General features: G+C 38.6%; 2 protein-coding genes across 8 annotated transcripts in view; one reads left to right on the top strand and one right to left on the bottom strand.

Annotated features, from left to right (window-relative positions):
- PCCA (propionyl-CoA carboxylase subunit alpha) overlaps window positions 1-21,942 on the bottom strand; it is a 448,216-nt gene that overhangs the window by 383,827 nt on the left and 42,447 nt on the right. For 4 of the 7 annotated variants that reach the window (XM_032151213.2, XM_032151217.2, XM_058438035.1 and 1 more), the window contains exon 5: window positions 1,284-1,397. In XM_032151213.2, coding sequence (XP_032007104.1) covers window positions 1,284-1,397 — 114 coding nt within the window. Of the gene's footprint in view, window positions 1-1,283; window positions 1,398-1,716; window positions 1,736-10,845; window positions 11,016-21,942 lie in introns of those variants that run through there. The other 3 variants (XM_032151216.2, XM_032151218.2, XM_032151219.2) reach the window with 3 other exon arrangements.
- LOC116467467 (large ribosomal subunit protein eL15-like) lies at window positions 5,343-5,874 on the top strand. Its single transcript, XM_032151226.1, has 2 exons — window positions 5,343-5,637; window positions 5,757-5,874. Exons 1-2 carry the CDS (start codon window positions 5,343-5,345, stop codon window positions 5,825-5,827), a joined length of 366 nt encoding a protein of 121 aa, XP_032007117.1. The 3' UTR covers window positions 5,828-5,874.

Raw genomic sequence — 21,942 nt, 5'->3', positions numbered from 1 at the left:
AACTCCAGCTGGGCACAGTGGCTCATGCCTGTAATCCCAGCAGCTTAGGAGGCTAAGGCAGGCAGATCATCTGAGGTCAGGAGTTCAAGACCAGCCTGACCAACATGGTGAAACCCCTTCTCTACTAAAAATACAAAATTAGCTGGGCATAGTGGCAAGCACCTGTCATCCCAGCTACTTGGGAGGCTGAGGCAAGAGAATCGCTTGAACCTGGCGGGACAGAGGTTGCAGTGAGCCGAGATCACGCCATCGCACTCTGGCCTGGGCAACAAGAGCGAAACTCCATCTCAAAAAACAAACAAAGAAAATGCTGAACTAAGCTTTATGAACATGGTACAGAAGAATTTAAACTACTGTATCAGAGAAGAAGAGTTTTCATTCCACCAATTTCATTTTATCAACACTCAACTACATATTTATTTTGGCAAGCTACAGTCAAAAAGTTAAAGTGTTTTACCTTCACTAACTGTGCTAATAAACTGTAAACATCTATAATATGGGTTCATGAATTAGGTTTTTTATTTAAACATGCATCTTACTAAAACATTTCTTTCAAAAGAAATGTGAGCACTAATTGAAGTGCTCCAGGCTTAATTGCTGGTGTTGGATGTTTCCATCCAATTTTAGAGATAACTCTGCGTAGTTTTTAACACTATATATAATTAGTTCTGATAATTAAAAAAAGAAAAAAGAAAATAAAAGAAAAAACACTGTTTCTGATGTCAGAAATCATTTTTTTTCCTTGGATTCCACTCTATTCAAACAGAACTGGGGGTGAAGAGAATGATTTATCCTTGTAAATTATGAGCAGTCTACTGACATTAACAAACTAAAATAATTACCAAATGTGCTGTTTTTATTTCTGGACGTGTACTAGGTATAAGTAATTTTTAAATTATTAAAATGGAATTTGAACAGAGTCTTTGGATCCTGTTTATAACACAGAATTTTTTTAAATGCTCTTATTACACTGAAAGGGTTAATACTCAAAACTAATTGGGATTTCTTTTTTCCTAGCAAATTTGGAAATGAACTGAAACTGCTCCCTGGTGTGAAAGCTGAATCCAGCAGCCACCTGCAGGATCAGTGACCAACACTGCCAGATGCTACAAAGCCTTTGATTTCCAGTAGCGAATTCGACCACATTTAACTCATGTGACATGAACTAACTGCAACAGCATTTTCAATCATTCTTTCCTATTTTTTTTTTTTTAAATACAAACTCTAGCTTTCTGCTCACTACATATGAAACAGCTGCAGTAGATAGATTCATTCAGACTCACAGCTTGGGCCCTGGTTTTCTTAATGGCTTCCATGATGGCATCCATGTTGAGGTAGCTTTTACTGGTGGGAGCTGGGCCAACACAGACGGCCTCATCCGCCATTTTCACATGAACCTGAGGAGACAAATTTCTGCATTAACAGATGTGCCCAGCAAACAGAATTACCATCATCTGCAAATACACACAAAATTGCTATCTGATTGTTCTGCATATCATTTATAGTTATATTTCTTTTTGAGTATGCACTAAAAAGCAACAATGCAACAAATAAACTCAAGAACTCTATTACCCATGATTTCATTTATTACAGCCTAATTCACTGTCTCACCAAATAATTTCCATAATATCCCCTACCTCTTTATGTAAAATCACAGCAAACAATTTCAGCTTCCTATTCCGTTCATCAATACATAAATTTGATATCAAAAACTACCTTGTTACATGTAGCCAGAGTAGCCCAATATTTTAATAACGAGAACTCATGCCCAGTTCTAAGCAAGCTCCCCAGGAAGTTGGGATAATTAGAGGGACTGAATGGAGGGATGCAGTGAGTGTCCCTGCACAGCATCAGGTCAGCACCAGGCACAAATTAAAGCCTAAGACGAAAGAAAGAGTTCAATATCACAACACATGAACCAGAAAATCTTGAGAATCATTTAAATACTCTCACATTCAATCTTCATCCATTTTACATTTATTCCTAAAAGAAATAATATGTGTATTAAGTTCTAAAGCGACTCAAAATTCAGGAATGTATGCTCCATTTTTAAGACTACTCACTCTATAATATTTAAATCTATTTATTTTGCATAATAGAAGCTGAGCATTCAATATGAAAAACAGTAAACTGTTTAGTTCTAAAAGGAGTCTATTCTTTTTAACTGATGAAAGGATTACTATCTTTTTAAATGACTTTTCCTAATTTCCTAATGGTTTTCCAGTTTCAGAAACTTCCAGATTACAATTATTTTGCAAGGCAGATATAAAAACTGGAACACAAACATATACCTAAACATTTATGACCCACTCCTCTACCAAAAAAAAAAAAAGTCAAAGGTGGCAAATACCTGAGTATTTCTGTTAGAGTCTTCAGTTATGAAATAATTTTTAAATACCTTGTTTTAAATGAGATCTTAAAAAACTAAAAAAGTAGTCTTTTAGAAAGCTAAGAATTCTCTTTGTCAATTCAATAAATATTTTCTACTTTAGTAAAAAATTATATTGAGTATTGAAAGGTAAAAGATCAAGTAAATGCCCAAGGGATTTTCAGGTCAATATCTTACTATAAAATATTCAAATATATACATTCGGTAATTATTTAATAATGCCAATTGTAGGGAAAACCAGCCCTGCTTGCAAAGGGCTTCTAAATGTCCCTGTGTTCAAAGCAAGGCCTTCCTCAAGGTTATCGTTGCCTGGTATGCCCCCAACCTCAAGTTGCTCTTCTGCTCTCAGACCAGGATGCCCCCTCCTCTATTGCCCTATTGCCCTCTGTCCACTTCAGATCCTGTTACTGTCAATTTTGTTGTTGTAATTGTGATTGTAGTTTTTTTCTGTAAGAAAGAAATTGAGTACTTCACAATCCTTTAAAAAGAATACATTTAAGTCTTTGTTTAAACTTAAATCCACACTTGTTTTATTGTCCTTAGATACTACCTATTACAGAAGATGTACTTCAAGTTTCACATCTACCACTGGATCTTTCCCAAGTACTTCAATTTAGGATGAATCTCCTTTAATCTAAACTCTGAGAGTAGTTAGTGCAAATTTTAGCATATAATCTCATCTACCCAACAATCTCATTTTAACTGCTTTGCACACTGTTACAATTTCTCCTCCACCAGCTCATAAGGTTATGCTTTAAATTCTTGTTTTAATCTCCCCTAGCCCAATGTTATCTGATTAAAGCTATTTACTCATAGATACACTTGGATAGCAGCTTGCTTAGTAACTTTCATTATCAAATGTTAAAAGCCATTGCCTTTGAGGTACAAAAAAGTTGCAACTTTTATTATCTATTTTTCATTATGTTTGAGGTAAAAATCTACACCTACATAAAGTCTTCTTAATCTTGGCAATACATGTGGCAACTGGTGGTTTATCGAGGAAAAGAAATTAAAAGATACACATACGCACATGTGTTTATGTGTCCAAAATTTCTATAATAAATATGCATTCAAAAGTAAAAAGGAGAGAGAGAATCCTAATAGTATTGACTTTTTACTTAGTCTTTTCTCTAAATACACTTTCATAATGATACTGCATATATAATTTGCACCCTTTTGTTTTTTAACTAGCATAATAGACATTTTTCCTATGTTATCACAAACGTTTTATAAACATACCAAGAACTAGGCCAGGCACGGTGGCTCACGCCTGTAATCCCAGCACTTTGGGAGGCCGAGGTGGGCGGATCACAAGGTCAGGAGATCAACACCATCCTGGCTAACACGGTGAAACCCCGTCTCTACTAAAAATACAAAAAATTAGCCAGGCATGGTGGCGGACGCCTGTAGTCCCAGCTACTCGGGAGGCTGAGGCAAGAGAATGGCGTGAACCCAGAAGGCGGAGCTTGCAGTGAGCCAAGATTGCGCCACTGCACTCCAGCCTGGGCGACAGAGTGAGACTCTGTCTCAAAAAATAAATAAATAAATAAAAGAAACATACCAAGAACTAGTTCAGAACCTAATATATTTTACTGGGTGATTAAGATTGCTCCAGTTTAAAAAAAAAAAAAAAAAAAGAGTGCTCCAATAAACATTTGAATAAATCATGCATTAAAAGCAGGTCAAAACTGCTATGGATTTTACAAAGAAGGACTAAACAAATTGTTTATAAAGGATTGGTTGGCTTCTTTTCCTCCATTTGCAGGAATAAATCTTACTTTGGGGGCAGGGTTCATTCACATCTCAACAAGCCCACAGCCTAGCCCAGGGTCACTAGTAGCAAAAAGCCGTGCAAAAGAAAACATTAGAATTCTCTACTGCCTTAGTTAAAGAGACACTTAAGAGTCAACCTGGAAAGAACAATCTAACAAACTTTTGAAACTCTATTTCAATTTTGTTGTCACTGTTGCATGAAATGTGTGAGGTGTTTTCTTTGGCTTAATAATACAAAACAAACAATATTCAAGCAATGCAGATGCTATTCTGCAGAATGACTTAATATTGCATAGGCTGACTAGATATATTTGTTTCAAAAATTTCAACATCTTGAAAAATATAAATTCCTTTTTATATATTTTAATGGCAAAGGAAATATATAACAACCATGGAAAGTTTAAACTGAGGTAGACTAATCAATTAAGCAGGATTTGCTGGCTATATATTTCAAAAAGAAAAGTAAAGCATTTTAAGTACTAACACTAAGTATAGTTTGTCTTCATAAACTTCTCCATTCTCAGAAAACCAATAGAGATTTTTAAAGCAGATTATTAGTTTTCCCATCAAGCATTTAGTTTTTTGTTTGTTTTTTGTTTTGTTTTTTGAGACAAGAGTTTTTGCTCTTGCCCAGGCTGGAGTGCAATGGCGCAATCTCGGCTCACCGCAACCTCCACCTCCCAGGTTCAAGCGATTCTCCTGCCTCAGCCTTCCCAAGTAGCTGGGACTACAGGCATGCGCCACCAAGCCTGGCTAATTTTGTATTTTTAGTAGAGATAGAGTTTCTCCATGTGGGTCAGGCTGGTCTCGAACTCGCGACCTCAGGTGATCCACCGACCTCAGGTGATCCGCCTACCTCGGCCTCCCAAAGTGCTGGGACTACAGGCGTGAGCCACCACGCCCGGCCAAGCATTTAGTTTTATATTTTGAATTATTTTATTCTTCAGAGAAAAATTACTTGTATCAGCTATTACCTGTATGAGCCTAATTTCCAAATAACAAACTAGGAGAACAGATGTGTTTTTCATCTTACAAGACTGAGAAAAATCATCTTCCTTATTAACTTTTAAAAAATAAATTAAACTTTCTTTTCTTCCGTCTGGCAGCAGCCATCAGGTAAGCCAAGGTGGGTGCATACGAGTACATCCAGGAGCTATGGAGAAAGCAGCAGTCTGATGTCATGCGCTTTTTTCTGAGGGTCCTCTGCTGGCAGTACCACCAGCTCTCTGCTCTCCACAGGGCTCCCTGCCCCAACCAGCCTGATAAAGCGCGCCAACTGGGCTACGAGGCCAAGCAAGGTTATGTAATATATAGGATTCGTGTTCGCCCTGGTGGCCGAAAACGCCCAGTTCCTAAGGGTGCAACTTATGGCAAGCCTGTCCATCATGGTGTTAACCAGCTAAAGTTTGCTCCAAGCCTTCAGTCCGTTGCAGAGGAGCGAGCTGGATGCCACTGTGGGGCTTTGAGAGTCTTGAATTCTTACTGGGTTGGTGAAGATTCCACATACAAATTTTTTGAGGTTATCCTCATTGATCCATTCCATAAAGCTATCAGAAGAAATCCTGACACCTAATGGATCACCAAACCAGTCCACTGCACAGGGAGATGTGTGGGCTGCTGACATCTACAGGCCAAAAGAGCCGTGGCCCTTGGAAACGGCCATAAGTTCCACCACATTATTGGTGGTTCTCTCCAGGCAGCTTGGAGAAGGCGCAATACTCTCCCGCTCCACCGTTACCGCTAATATAAGTAAAGTTTGTAAAATTCATACTTAATAAACAATTTGAAATAATAATATAAATAAAAATATACAATAATAAAAATAATAAAAAATAAATAAATTTAAATGTTTGGATATAAATAGGTTAAAAATTATGCCTGCGGCCAGGTGCAGTAGCTCACGCCTGCAATCCCAGCACTTTGGGAGGCCGAGGTGGGTGGATCACAAGGTCAGGGGTTGAAGACCTGCCTGACCAACATGGTGAAACCCCGTCTCTACCAAAAAATACAAAAAAAAATTACCTAGGCGTAATGGTGCACGCCTGTAATCCCAGCTACTCGGGAGGCTGAGGCAGGAGAATTGCCGAACCTGGGAGGCAGAGGTTGCAGTGAGCCGATCAGGCCACTGCACTCCAGCCTGGGCAACAGAGCAAGACTGAATCTTTGCAGGTGGGCGGGGGGAATTATGCCTGCATTTAAAAACTTTGGATTAATAGAAAATTTCATATTAGTCAATTAGATGCCTAAAATACATTGAAAAAGACATTCTATTTTGGTCCCTGTCCTTATCAAATAGATTGCATATGAGTGATAAAAAGTGCTAGGCCAGATATTATATTTAGTATAAAACTCAATGGTCTCAATGAAAGCTTTTGAATACCTTCTAAACTAGTACATACTGAGAAAGGTAGAGAAGACAAGCAGCTTTTCTTCACGCCTAGAGATATTTTGAAACCTATCACTCAAGGAGATCTGTAATGAAGTGGACACTATTTACCACGACTGAGAACACAGGAGTTTTCCTTGTGATGTCCTTCAATGCAAGACACTGGGTAGAACACTCCAAGGATGACATAATACAGACTAGATGCACTCCTTGGCTGAAAGTAGCAACACCTAACATAACCCGGCCAGTCTTCAGTATCCACCAAATCTAATCAAATTATCCAAACATTACTAACCAATGAAAATTATCCTGAAAGTAGAATGGTGGTTGCCAGAGACTGTGGGGATCCTGGAATGGGGAGTTACTGTTTAATGGATACAGAGTTTCAGTTTTGCAATATGAAAAGAGTTCTGGAAATGGATTATAGTGATGGCTGCACAACAATGTGAATGTACTTAATGCCACTGAACTGTACATTTAAAAATAGTTAAGATGGTAAATTTCCTTATAAGCATTTTACCACAATTTAAAAAATAATAAACTTATTGAGAGTCTCAAAAAAAAAAGAAAGAAAATTACCCTGAAAGACTAAAAGGTTAAAGGAAAGTCAACTGCATCAATCTTCATTTGAATAACTAAAAAAAAAAAAAAAAAATCAAACAACCAGATAAAATCCTATTTCTAAAAAAAAAAGAATAGAACTCTTTCTATTTCATTCAAAGTATCTAAAGATACTTTATACAAGTTTTAAAAAACTAAAATTCTGGCATGTCCTTTCCCAGAAAGGCAATTTGATCATAGAAAACAAAATTTTTTTTTAAAGATTCGCTTTGATTCCATTTTGAAAAACTACATGTGTAGCACCAAGACATATTTATTCATGGTTATTTTGGATGGTAGAATTAGTGACTACTACTTTTCTTCTAAGATAACTTACATGAGTTTCAAAGTGGTAACATTTTAAACTACAGGGAAAAAAGAGAATACATTTTTGCCAGTTGCAAAATTCCCAGCCCATTTTCTACAATCCTGTTTTCATTTCACAAAAGGGAACTAATACTGAATCAATCCTGGAACCAAAACAAAGGTGTTTGGGGTTTTTTTGTTGTCTGAGTTGTTTTTTGTTTTAGTCTTTGTCTTGCTAGCATGCATTCCTGACGATACAGTAAACAACAAAATAATGAAAACCAGCAGGAGGAGAACTATCTTCTCACACCACTGACCCCTTAGCAGAAGCATCAAGGGAGAAGGGGAGGAATGACAGACAGAAAGGAGACATCAAGTATTCAAGCAAAACCTTAGCAAGAGTCATGTCAGTGTAGCTGGTGGGTACTAGACCACAAAGGAAAGGACTGCAGAATAAAGCAGAGGAAAAAGTAGAGTAGGGGTGGGGTGGGGACTGTACATATGGTTGGATGTAAAGAGTAGGAGAGGCAGAGTGACAGCCAAGAGATGACTCAGGTTTGTTTTCCTTTATTAGCTTAGGAAAAACTTGAACAAATGAGTTTGAGAAGGGTAATGTGCAAAATAACTAGGTAATAATACCTGAGATATGAAATAATTCAGAGTAAAAAGTTTCTGACAAGCAGTGGCAGACCCAAGAGGCTTCCCAAGTGGAGGCTAAGGTGGCAGTGAGCTGTGATTCCACCACTGCACTCCATCCTGGGTAACAGAGTGAGATCCTGTCTCAAAAAATAAAAAATAAAAAGACTAAAACTGCCATGTGCAGTGGCACAGCTCCTGTAGGCCCCGCAGCTTAGGAGGCTGAGGCAGGAGGATCACTCAAGCCCAGGAGTTCAAGTCCAACCTGGGCAACATAGTGTGACCCCATCTGTAAAAATATAAAATAATAATTAAATAAATGAAATAAAATGAGCAAAATGGTAAACTTTACGTTATACAGATTTTATAAAAAACACAACAAAAACTATATAGATCCATTACAATTTCCGGACAATTACCAACAAGCCAGAGTAAAAGTATACATTTGAAGAATGTCACTATATAGTAAAAAATAAATAAATAATACTACCTAAGAAAAACTATGACAAGGTAAGGTTAGGGGAGGAAACAAGAAAATACCAGTAAGAGTGTGGGCTCAGCTCTAGCTTGCAATCTTTAAGATTATTTTCCACTTACTAAAGAGAAAGCTATCACACATGCATTCAAAGTCTAGCGATGAAGACATAAATACACAGGCATATATTTCTGAATACATCTTTCTGAAGCAATAACAGAGTGAAATTCTAGGAATAGGATTGGGAAATAATCTCCATTGAAATCAATATTTTTTAAAAAGTGTTTCCAAACCATATGAACAGCTAATGCCAATTCCACAAAATATGGAGAGCCACCAAAAGTCATGGGATCTTAAAGCCCTACCAGAGCCCCAGCAGCAGCTATCACTGCTCAACACAGGCCACTAAATGACGACACTGTGCATATAAAGCAAGTCATTTAGATGTTCTTACATTTTTCAATTTTATTGTAATTACCCAAGTAATGTATGAGTTACTCCTTTGCTTAAAAAGAAAAAAAGCTTAAACAGTATAGATAACAGATAACCATTATTCCCTGCCCTGTTTTAAAGGCTCCTAGTCCCATTTCCTATTATCCAGCCATGATCAGTTTTGCATGTGTCCTTCCAAATTTACCTAAGCATTTTCATATGGATATGCAGACATAAAAGTGCAGAGTTTTATTTTGTGTTTAATATTTTTCTTGGTGTAAACTGAATCACACTACATTTTATTCTACAACTAATTTTATCACTCAGTTTTTTTTTTTTTTAGAATTCTACCTCATAATTTTTAACTGCTACCCAGTATTTCTAGTAATCTAGATGAATCATAAGTTATTTAACCATTCTCCTAATATTGGACATGGTTCCAATTTGCAGGTATTGTGTGCTGCAATAAGCTTCCCTAAACATGCCAATCTGCATACATATGTATATTTCTATAAGAAAAATATTTAAAAGTACAAATACCACAAACTACACATTTAAAATCTTAGGTCAACTTACACTACTATTAGAGATTAATTTCCCCACACTACACTATCATTGAACATGGTTTATCTTTCTAATTTTATTAATGTAATGGAGAAAAATGATTCCTCATTTTTTAAATTTGCATTTTCCTGGTTATTAGTGAGTTTGGGCATATTTGCATGTTTGTGAGCTATCTGTATTTCTTCTAACCATTAATCATTTTTTTTTTTTTTTTTTTTGAGATGGAGTCTCACTCTGTCGCCCAGGCTGGAGTGCAGTGGCACGATCTCGGCTCACTGCAACCTCCGCCTCCTGGGTTCAAGTGATTCTCCTGCCTCAGCCTCCTGAGTAGCTGGGATTACAGGCATGTGTCACAACACCCGGCTAATTTTTGTAGTTTTAGTGGAGACGGAGTTTCACCATGTTGGTCAGGCTGGTCTCAAACTCCTGACCTCGTGATCCATCCGCCTCGGCCTCCCAAAGTGCTGGGATTACAGGCATGAGCCACCGCGCCCAGCCACCATTAACCATTTTTAAATTTAATACAACGGATATAAAAAGGCAAAGCTGGCTGGTGCCGTGGCTCACGCCCATAATCACAGCACTTTGGGAGGTGGAGACAGGCAGATTGCTTGAGGCCAGGAGTTTGAGATCAGCCTGGCCAGCATGGCAAAACCCCATCTCTGCTAAAAATACATCATCGGCCTGCTTTGGCTTCCCAAAGTGCTGGGATTACAGGAGTGAGCCACCGCACCCAACCGTAATACCTAAACGCTCTTATTCAAAATAAAGCTAACAACTCCACTGACCACACCTGTCCCCATTACAATGTCTCTCTCTGGTAATCACTTAACAGGTGAATATGCATTATTAGACTTCAATATATGCCAAGGGATCCCAACTTGGAGCAATTTTGTCCCCCAGGACACAGTTGGCAATGTCTGTAGATAGTTTTGGCTGTCACTACTGGGGCCTGGGAGGACACTACTAGTATCTAGTGGGTAAGATGCCAGGGATGCTGCTAAAAATCCTATAATGTGCAGGACAGTCACCCATGATAGAGTTCTCTAATCCATAATATGAAGAATGCCACTGTTGGGAACCTATGCTCTATGCTTTTACATAGGTAACTATAACAATATTTTAGGTTGGGATTCTTTTACCATTAATGGTATCGTTATACCACATGTGTCCTTACACAAGTTCTCTTTCCATTTTTAATGTCTTAAGAGATGTTCTCTGTTGATATATAGAGATCCACCTCAGTCTTTTTAACTACTAAAGAATTCCAAGATATGGCTCTACCTGTTTACGAATCATCTGCTCCCTCATGGACACTGAGTGTGGAAGAATCACCTGGCTGGATGTCACTTCTTGTGCTCAAGGCTGTCTCCTCTGGAGCTGCTCCCATCTTTGCAGCCATCCTCTCCTATCTGTGTTTCAGACTGGGGTTTCCTGCTGCATGATCCCATCAGCCATCTCTCTTTCAAAATTCCTCACTGTTTCCAGGACCAGCGTTTCCAGGATCCCATGAGTACTCTTTACCGTTTTCCATCAAAATCCTGGTTTGTTGTTTATCTTTAGGTCTTTTCTCTTCAACTTTTTCTCTTCCCTGGGAATTTGGGACAGGAAGATGAAGTCTGGCTCATCCCAACAGCCTTAATTATAAGTCAGGACTTTTAAATTTTTTCATTTCTTAACACAGGAAATATATAGTGTATTTTTAATTTAAAAATCAAAGATTATAAACAAGAACATAGTTTTCTACAATTGATCAGTTAAAACTTATTTTTAAGACTGTCATGAAAAGCATCAACTAATCTAGTGAGCATCTAATATGATATAAAAATGAGTATATGAAAGTGATCATACCAGTCCTAAATTATTACAGCCATTCCTCTATTTATGTATCTTAATGGTGAGTCTCTTTCTCATGGTATCTATTCAGACATCATGGCATTCCTAGAAACTCTAAAAGCTGGCTTTCTGGGCTCAGATTCCATTTCCCACATTATCCAATATTTTTGCTGGGATCCCAAAAGACAGGACAACTCTTGATTTATGGTATATGGCTGTTTAGTTTCTTACCAAAAATTTTCAGGTGAGTATTACAAATAGCGGCAAAATCAACCACTCAAAAGCTTCCTGGTATAGTTAGCGCCCAGACATTGAAGGTAATCATGAAAAACAGTTACGGAGCTCAAGAAGTTTTCCTTAGCACAGTCATTTTTCACTGAGCAGTGAGATGAAATTTAAAGACATCAGAAATATCTGGGGCCGGGCATGGTGGCTCATGCCTGTAAACCCAACACTTTCAGAGGCCAAGGTGGGAGGATCATTTGAGCCCAGGAGTTCCAGACCAGCTTGGGCAACACAGAGGCCCCATCTCTACAAAAAAAAAATTTCTTTTAATTAGCCAGACATGGTGGCTGGCACCTGTAATCCCAGCTACTTGGGAGGCTGAGGCAGAATGATTGCATGAGCCCATGAGTTGAAGTTGCAGTGAGCTATGGTCGTGCCACTACACTTTAGCCTGGGTGACAGAGCAGGACCCTGACTCAAAACCAAACAAACAACAACAACAAAAAGAAAACAAAAATGTCTCGAAGTGTTTTATTTTCTCTTCAAAAACAAATATTCTTTCTCCCCATTTCCCAAAAAAGAAAATTCTTCTATACCCGAAGACAGAATGAGTACTTTGAAGGAGCTCAAGAAACAATTTTTACTTCTTCCTATTCATCCAAGACTAATAATTAATAAAGATTTTTTATTTTTTATTTTTTATTTTTTTGTGGATGCAGAGTCTCGCTCTGTCACCCAGGCTGGAGTACAGTGGCGCAATCTCGGCTCACTGCAATCTCTGCCTCCCAGGTGCAAACGATTCTCATGCCTCAGCCTCCCAACTAGCTGGGACTACACGCGTGCACCACCAGAGCTAGCTAATTTTTTTTTGTATTTTTAGTAGAGACGGGGTTTCACCATGTTGGTCGGGCTGCTCTCAAACTCCTGACCCTCAAATGATCCACCCACCTCAGCATCCCAAAATGCTGGGATTACAGGCATGAGCCACTGCACCTGGCCAAAGATATTTTAACTCAATAGTTAAAGACCCAAAGTGATTGTGCCATTCACTGAATTTACCTGCAACTCCTTAAGCAGGCCCAGCTACCAGGAACAGAAGTTCCTCTGTAGGGACTTAGTTTACAGAGTATAAGAGAACCACACTCAGATAAACACAGCAAGAGTAGCAGGATTGAAAAAAAGAAGGGTACCTGTATCTCAACTCCTACCTTTCCTGGAATTGAAGCCCATGTAAGGGGGAGAATCACAGCCCAAAATGTGAAAAAACATATATGTATCGGGGGAGATCAAATTACCTACTAGTCGAAGAATGACCCACCTCCAGTGGCACTGTCATATACAGGGAGCCTGATATGCTATGCTGGGCCACCAGCTGAACCACATCAGATGAAAGCCCAAGCAAGCATGATGTCAGCAAGCTTACCAGCCTCATACTAGGACAACCACATAGACTCTAGTCTGTAAGAAGGCTCATTTCAGCTGGATGTGGTGGCTCATGCCTGTAATCCCAGCACTTTGGGAGGCCAAGGTGGGTGGATCACCTGAGGTCAGCAGTTTGAGACCAGCCTGGCCAACATGGCAAAACCTCATCTCTACTAAAAATATAAAAATTAGCTGGGTGTGGTGGCACGCGCTTGCAATCCTAGCTACTCGGGAGGCTGAGGGAGGAGAATCACTTGAACCCAGGAGGCGGAGGTTGCATGAGCCGAGATCATGCCACTGCACTCCAGCCTGGGAGACAGAGCAAGACTTCATCTCAAAAAAAAAAGACGGCTCATTTCATCTCATAGAGATTTCAGGAAGAATTAGTCCTTTAATTTTTGGAAATAAATTTGTGACAAGATGTACTATAAAGATGGGTTAAAGACACCCTACCTGGCAGCAGCAATAGGCAAGGAAAAAAATGAATGGTTGAATGAAGGGCTATAATCCACCTGTCTTTTATTTCAAAATCTAACTTTTCTCCAAGTCCAAACGTCTGGCTGGCTTAGGAAAGAACACTTAGTGCAGCTGTTGGCATGCCTCTTTTGTGTAAAAGAGTAAACAAATAAATTCAAATAAAAAGAAACATCTGGACAGCACAAGGTAGAAAAAGCCTACCTTATAGGAGGTGGCAGCTGGCTCTCTGAAGAGAAAAGACTAGAGAAAAAAAAAAAATCTGCCCTACTGCAAGAAAAACTGTATAGAATAAAAAGATCAGAAAAAATGAATTTCCAAGTATTATTGCCAACACTCAAAGTCATCAAAATATATTTCCCAAAACATTAGTTCCTAATTCCACTTAAACAGTACTTGCCTCTGTTTTCCACTCTCTTCTCTAACTATTTGATGTTCCACCCATCATATCCCTTTAACATTAACTAAATCGTGAACACTTCCTTTCTTTTCCCTGATCCACTCAAAAATTTATTACAGGTATACTTTATTACAGCAAGGTATAAAAAGATGATAAATCACAGTCCTCTACCTCTCCAGGAGTTTGGTCTGGTATGAAAGACAGACTTATACACCAACTGCAATTAACAGTAATAAAGGCTGGGTGTGGTGGTTCACGCCTGTAAACTTGGCACTTTGGGAGGCCAAGGCGGGCGGATCACTTGAGGTCAGCAGTTTGAAACCAGCCTGGCCGACATGGTGAAACACTGTCTCTACTGAAAATACAAAAAAATCAGCTGGACATGGTGGTGCATGCCTGTAATCCCAGCTACTCGGGAGGCTGAGGCATAACAATCACTTGAACCTGGCAGGTGGAGCTTGCAGTGAGCCGAGATCAGGCCGCTGCACTCCAGCCTGGGCGACAGAGTGAGACTCCATCTCATTCATTCATTCATAAATAAATAAATAAATAAATAAATGTAATAAAAAATAATATGTACAAATGGTTTCACAAAGAATTGGCTATTGAACAATAAAACTGGATTTCTAATAAATGAAAAAAGTGAGAGAGAACTAACAGAGAAAGAGTACATTCGAAATGGTGGAAATGTGAAAGGTGCCAATCTATTTAGATATCTGTGAGATGGCTTGAAAATAAAATATATGTAAAGGGACTGATGGGAAAGGATGGTAGAAGAAAAATCAGTAGGAACTTGAATGGATCTTGAATGTCACGGTAAAATGTTTGGATTTTGGGAAGTCTGTGATTCTCAATGTTTATCTCCTATGGAAAGAAAATAACATCCACAGGAGGCAAGCTATGCTGCACCATTAATAGCAGCTTACTATATATTACTGCAGTTGAGTCATTCAAGCAATTAACTGTAACACTTTCCTTTCTCTCCCAGTAACCTCAGATGAAGGTTAGGACATAGTGCTATCAATAATGAAAACCTCCTTTATTTTCCTCTGTTATCCAACCAAACTTTTACCATAATATAGGATACACAACATAGTATACAAGATGCAAACATGCATTCTGCTAATTCCTTCCCACATTTGTTTTTTAAGTAGCTTTCAAGAAACACCCTTGGCCATTCTAACTGCAGGTAAGATGGACTAAGCATGCACCACCCCAACTATCTCACTGAATTCAACTATGAAACCTCAAGAGAATGCATGAATCAAGTATTTATAGACTTGGAAAAGCTAACAGTAGCAGGCAGATCAAGGAAGAAAAGAATTCAAATTACTATAAACAATTGGTGAGTTTTATCATTTTCTTTTCCTCCCATGATCTCCCTGCCCGACCTTGGAAAAGCCTGAAATGCAAAGTAGGCATGGGGACACTGATGGAGAGAACTCCAGGAGAAGCCCTATTCATCTCACTCAAAAGGCAGAAAAGGGAGCTCCTGATACTTACAACATTATGGAAATCTCCATTCCCATATTTTTTTTTTCTTTTGCTCTATTCTTTTTTGCCCCAACCCCCAAGTAATTTTGTGGCTGTGGTACCAGACACAGGTGCCAGCAAGAGCCAAAACAATGAGAGAAGAAACATTCTTCTGCAATCAGTGAAACTGCCAGTCTCAAGAGGGCAGGTAAAACCCCAAAGTTTTTTCTACTCTCTCTGTGCTCTTTACACGTCCTGGACACAAACACAAAATTTGAACAGCAGAGCAAGGTAACTAAAACCTCAGATTTCTAAGTAAGAAGACTGCAAAGTAAAGGCCTAAAGAACCAGAATGGGAGAAGCTAGCATGGAGAAGTGACACAATAAAGTTGTTTATGAACTTCTGAGCTCATCCCTAGGTTGGGCATATATGGATGTAATCCTAATAAGTATACTAAAGAATTTAAACACTGAACTAACCACAGACCCCAGACTGATGAGTTGTTGACACATATGTGGGGTGGATCTGTATAGCAGTACAAAGACCCACAGCCCACAGGAAAAAAAAAAAAAAAAAAAACTGGAATGTGCACTCTGAAGCTAACCAAGTTAATTGCTACTGAAACAAAAATATTAACATCCTAAAAAGATATGAACTAAATTCAGAGGATTATGTCTCATAACATCATACTCAAAATATCTAAAATTAACCCAAGAACCAGGTAAATCTCTTATAGGGAAGGAAAAATCAAATACCAAGACCAAAGTAACAAAAATGTTGAAATTATCTCACGAAGATTTTAAGGAAGTTATTATTAAAGTTTTCCAGCAAGCAATTATGAACACTCTTGAAACAAATGGAAAATTTGAAAGCATCAGAAAAGAAACAGAATTTATAAAAAGAAACCAATGGAAATTTTTAAATTAAAATATGCAATAATCAAATTTAAAAAAACATACAGACTACAGATGACAAAGGAAAGAGTCAATAAATCTGAAGACTGATCAACAGAAATTATACAATCTGAAACAAGAGAGAAAAAAAAGACTAGAAAAAATTAACAAGAGACTATGGAACAATACTTAAAGGTCTAACATACATGTCTACCAGAGAAAAGAAGAAAAAAAAATTTTCTCAGCACCATGCTGAGAAAATATTTTTTTAAATAAGGACTGAAAACTTCCCAAGTTTGGTAAAAGACATAAACCTAAATATTCAAGGTCAGTGAATTTCAAACAGGGTAACAAAAAGAAATCAGAAAACATAATCAAACCACCAAAAATTAAAGACAAAATTCCTGAAAGTAAACAAAGAAAAACAACACATGAACTATAAAGGAATGACACTCAAACAACTATGGATTTCACATCAGAAGCCGCAAAGACCAGAAGGAAGTGACACAATGCTTTTCAAGCGCTGTAAAGAAAGAACTGTCAACTCAGTACTCTATATTCAGTGCAAACATCCTCTAAGAATGAAGGTGAAATAAAGACATTTTCTTTCTTTTTTTTTTTTTTTGAGATGGAGTTTTGCTCTGTCTCCCAGGCTGGAGTGCAGTGGTGTGATCTTGGCTCACTGCAACCTCTACTGCCCCAGTTCAAGAGATTCTCCTGCCTCAGCCTCCCAAGTAGCTGGGATTATAGGCACCTACCACCGCGCCTGGCTAATTTTTTTGTAGTTTTAGTAGAGACAGAGTTTCACCATCTTGGCTAGGCTGGTCTTGAACTCCTGACCTTGTGATCCATCCGCTTCGGCCTCCCAAAGTGCTGCGATTACAGGCGTGAGCCACTGCACCCAGCCAAGACATTTTCAAATAAAGGAAAACTAAGAGCATTAGTTGCTAGCAGATCAGCTCTAAAACTACTTAAGGAAGTTCTTCAGACAGAAGGAAAATAACATTAGAAGGAAATTTGGAACATAAGGAATGAAGGAAGAGCAACAGAAATGATAACACTGTCTTAGAAATATGTTTAACTGTTGAAAGCAAAAATTTTAACATTGTCTGATGGGGTTTTCAATGCATGCAGATATAACATGTAAGAAAACCATAACATAAGAAGAGAATGTAGATACCTGCATGATGGTAAGACTGACATATTCCAATTAAGGTGGTAAAATATGAATTTTCAACAGACTATAGGAAGTTAACTATGTATATTATAATCAATAAAGTATTAATTTGAAGAAAAACTACACGAGATAGTCATAAACACAATAAATTTCAAAGGAATACTTTTAAAAAGTTCAAATAACACAAAAGACGACACAAAGAGTGAAACAGTGAAAAAAACTAGAAAAACGAAATAATAAAACAGTAGCCCAAAACCCAAACATTTCAATAACTACATTAAACATAAAAGTGGCCAGGTGTGGTGGTTCACGCCTTAATCCCAACACTTTGGGAGGCGGAAATGAGAGGAATGCTTGAGCCCAGTTCAAGACCAGCCTGGCCAACATAGGGAGACCACGACTCCACGAAAGAAAATTAGCTAGAGGTGTGTCCCCAGTTACTCAGGAGGCGGAGGTGAAAGGATCACTTGGGCCCAGGAGGCTGAGGCTGCAGTGGGTCATGATCGCACCACTGCACTCCAGCCTGGATGACAGAGTGAGACCCTGTCTCAAAAAAAAAAAAAAAAAAATTAAAGAAGGCCGGGCGTGGTGGCTCAAGCCTGTAATCCCAGCACTTAGGGAGGCCAAGGCGGGCGGATCACGAGGTCAGGAGATCGCGACCATCCTGGCTAACATGGTGAAACCCCGTCTCTACTAAAAATACAAAAAATTAGCTGGGCGTGGTGGTGGGCTCCCGTAGTCCCAGCTACTCAGGAGGCTGAGGCAGGAGAATGGCGTGAACTCCAGAGGCGGAGCTTGCAGTGAGCCAAGATCGCGCCACTGTACTCCAGCCTGGGAGACAGAGCAAGACTCCGTCTTGAATAAATAAATAAATAAATAAATGGCTTAAACATACAAACTAAAAGAAATTGTCAAAATATGACTCAAGTATATGCTGTGTACAAGAGATTCACATCAAATATAATGATATATGTAGTTTAAAGGTAAAATGATGGGAAAAAATACAATGCAAACATCAAGCAAATGAAGGCTGGAATGCCTAGGTTAGTATCAGAAAAAGTAGGCTTCAGAGCAAAGAAATTTACAAGGGATAGAGAAGAACATTACCTAATAGTAACAGGGTCAATTCACCAAAAAGATACAATAATCCTTAATGTGTATGTTCCTAACAACAGTACTTCATAAAGCAAAAACTGGCAGAACTGAGAGGAGAAATAGACAATAACCCAGTCATTGTTGGAAACATCAAGACTCTCAAAAGAAAGACAAGTAGTAGAAAATCGGCATGGATATTGAGGAACTGGACAATACCACAAACCAGTTGTATCTCATTGACATTTATACACTACTGAAATCTAACAACAGAAGACACAATCTTTACAAGTGCACATGAAACATGCACCAAAACAGGTCATACCTGGATCAGAAAACGAACTTAACCCACTGAAAAGAACTATAATAATACAAAATATGATCTCTGAACAAGGAGAATTAGTATTAGAAGTAAATAACAGAAAGACAGTAGAAAAATCTCCAAATGCTTGGAAATTAAACAATTTTAAATAACCTATAGGCAAAAAAAGGAAGTCTCAGAAAACATTCTTAACAAAAATGAAAACACGATATATAAAAAAATTATTAGATGCACTTAGAGTGCTTAGAGAGAAAATTATAGTATTAAATATTATATAAGAAGATATATCTCAAATAATAATCTAAGCTCCTACCTTACAAACCAGAAAAAGAAAAGCAAAATAAACCTAAAGTAGAAGAACACAACAGAGGAGATATCAATAATTTTTAAAAGAGAAAATAGAGAAAAAAAGACATCAATCCAACCTAAGCTAGTTATTTTAAAGCATCAATAAAACTGATAAATCACTAAAAAGACTAAGAAGAAAAAATGACATCCAAAATAAGAAAGGAAAGAGGTTATCACTATGAACCATGCAGATATTAAAAGGATAAAAAAAGGTTTCTAAGAATAATTCTATGTGCATAAATTGGACAATTTAGATGAAATGAACCAATTCCTCAAAAATGGCAAAACACAAAGCTAACAAAACCCACTCAAAATAAAATAGATAACCTGAATACTCCAATAACTATTAAAGAACTTGAATACATCATTTAAAACCTTCTGAAGAAGAAATCTCCAGGCCCAGTTGGTTTCACTGGAGAATTCTAAACAATTTTATAGGCCAGGTGCAGTGGCTCACACCTTTGTCCCAAAATCCCAGCACTTTGGGAGGCCAAGGCGGGTGGATCACCTGAGGTTGCGAGTTTGAGACCAGCCTGACCAACACGGAGAAATCCCGTCTCTACTAAAAATACAAAAATTAGCCAGGCGTGGTGGTGCACGCCTATATAACCCCAGCTACTCAAGAGGCTGAGGCAGGAGAATCGCTTGAACCCGGGAGGTGGAGGTTGCAGTGAGCTGAGATCACACCATTGCACTCCAGCCTGGGCAACAAGAGTGAAACTCCGTCTCAAAAAAAAAAAAAAAACAATTTTATACACTCTCACTCAGAAGAAACATTTCCCAATTCATTTTGTAAGGACAATATTATGCTAATACCAAAGACAGTACACAAAAAGAAAACTGCAGACCAATGTCCCTCCCTCATAATAATGATGTAAAAAATCCTTAACAAAAAATTAAGAAGTCCAATCCAGCAATGTATAAAAAAGAATACACCACAACCAAAATGCAAAACTAGCTTTATACTAAAAAAATCAATCGCTCAGTGTAAAATTGCATATTACAATCAAAAGGAAAAAAAACCCACATGATCATATCAATTGATTCAGGAAAAGCATAAGACAAAATTCAACATTCATTGGCAAATTAGGAGTAGACAGGATCTTCCTCAACCTGATAAAAAGGAACCACAAAAAACCCACAGCTAATACCATACTTAATTCTGAATGACTGAACACTTTTCCACTAAGATTGGGAATAAGGCAAGAATGTGCACCATTACTACTGCTCTTCCACTTCATACTGGAATTCCTAACTAGAGCAACAGAAAAAAATAAAATAAAAGACATACAGATTATAAAGAAAAAAAAATCGAACTGTCACTGTTCACAGACAACATGATTATCTACATAGACAACCCCAAGGAACCTATGAAAATACTCCTAGAACTAATGAGTTTAGCAAGATCACAGGATGCAAGGTCAACACTCAAACATTAATCATACTTCTACTACTAGCAATGTACAACTGGAAACCAAAATTTTTTAAACGATAACGGAGTCTCACTCTGTCACCCAGGCTGGAGTGCAGTGGTGCAATCTCTGCTCACTGCAAGCTCCGCCTCCTGGGTTCATGCCATTCTGCTGCCTCAGCCTCCAGAGTAGCTGGGACTACAGGCGCCTGCCATCATGCCCGGCTAATTTTTTGTATTTTTAGTAGAGACGGGGTTTCACCATGTTAGCCAGGACGGTCTCGATTTCCTGACCTCGTGATCCACCCGACTCAGCCTCCCAAAGTGCTGGGATTACAGGCGTGAGCCACCGCGCCCGGCCTAAACAATAATTTTTTTAAAGAGACAGAGTCTCACTCTGTCGCCCAGGCTGGAATGTAGTGTTGTGATCATAACTCATTGCAGCCTTAAACTCCTGGGCTCAAGCAATTCTCCCCCTCAGCCTCCAGAGTAGCTAGGACTACAGGTATGTGCCCCTACACCCTACTATTTTTTTGTTTGTTTGTAGAGGCAGGGTCTGGCTATGTTGCCCAGGCTGGTCTCAAACTCCTGGCTCAAATGATCCTCCCACCTCAGCTTCCCAAAGTGCTAGGATTACAGATGCAAGCCACCACGCCTGGCCAAACAAAACAATTTTAAGAGTCTCCAAAAAAAAAAAATTATACTTAGGTTAAAATCTAACAAAATATGTACAAGCTGGGTATGGTGGCATGTACCTACAGTTGGGAGCTATTTGGGAGGCTGTGGTGGGAGGATCACTTGAGCCCAGGAGTTTGAGGCCAGCCTGGGCAACACAGTAAGACCCTGTCTACAAAAAAACAAACAAAACAAAGCATGTGCAGGATCTGCCTATTGAAAACTATGAAATGCTAATGAAAGAAATCAAAGCAGACCTAAACAGGCTAGGCATGGTGGCTCACACCTGTAATCCGAAAGCAAGAGAACTGCTTGAGCACAGGAGTTTAGGACCAGCCTTGACAATATAGGGAGACCCTGTCTCTACAAAAAAATTAAAAACCTAGCTGGGAATGGTGGCACAAGCCTGTAATCCCAGCTACTCAGGAGGCTGAGGTGGGAGGTTTGAGCCCAGGTGCTCAAGCCTGCAGTGAGCTATGATCACACAACTGCACTCCAGCCTGGGCAACAGAACAAGACCCTGTCTAAGAATACCACCACCAACAAAGAAAACCTAAATAAATTAAGAGACATGCCATGTTCATGGATTGGAAGACTCAACACAGTGAAAAATGTCAATTCTTCCCAAACTG

Source organism: Hylobates moloch, unplaced genomic scaffold (genome assembly GCF_009828535.3).
Source record: "Hylobates moloch isolate HMO894 unplaced genomic scaffold, HMol_V3 SCAFFOLD_4, whole genome shotgun sequence".
Lineage (NCBI taxonomy): Eukaryota > Metazoa > Chordata > Mammalia > Primates > Hylobatidae > Hylobates > Hylobates moloch.
The sequence above is the reverse complement of the archived record's forward strand: the minus strand, read 5'-3'. Positions and strand labels throughout refer to the sequence as shown.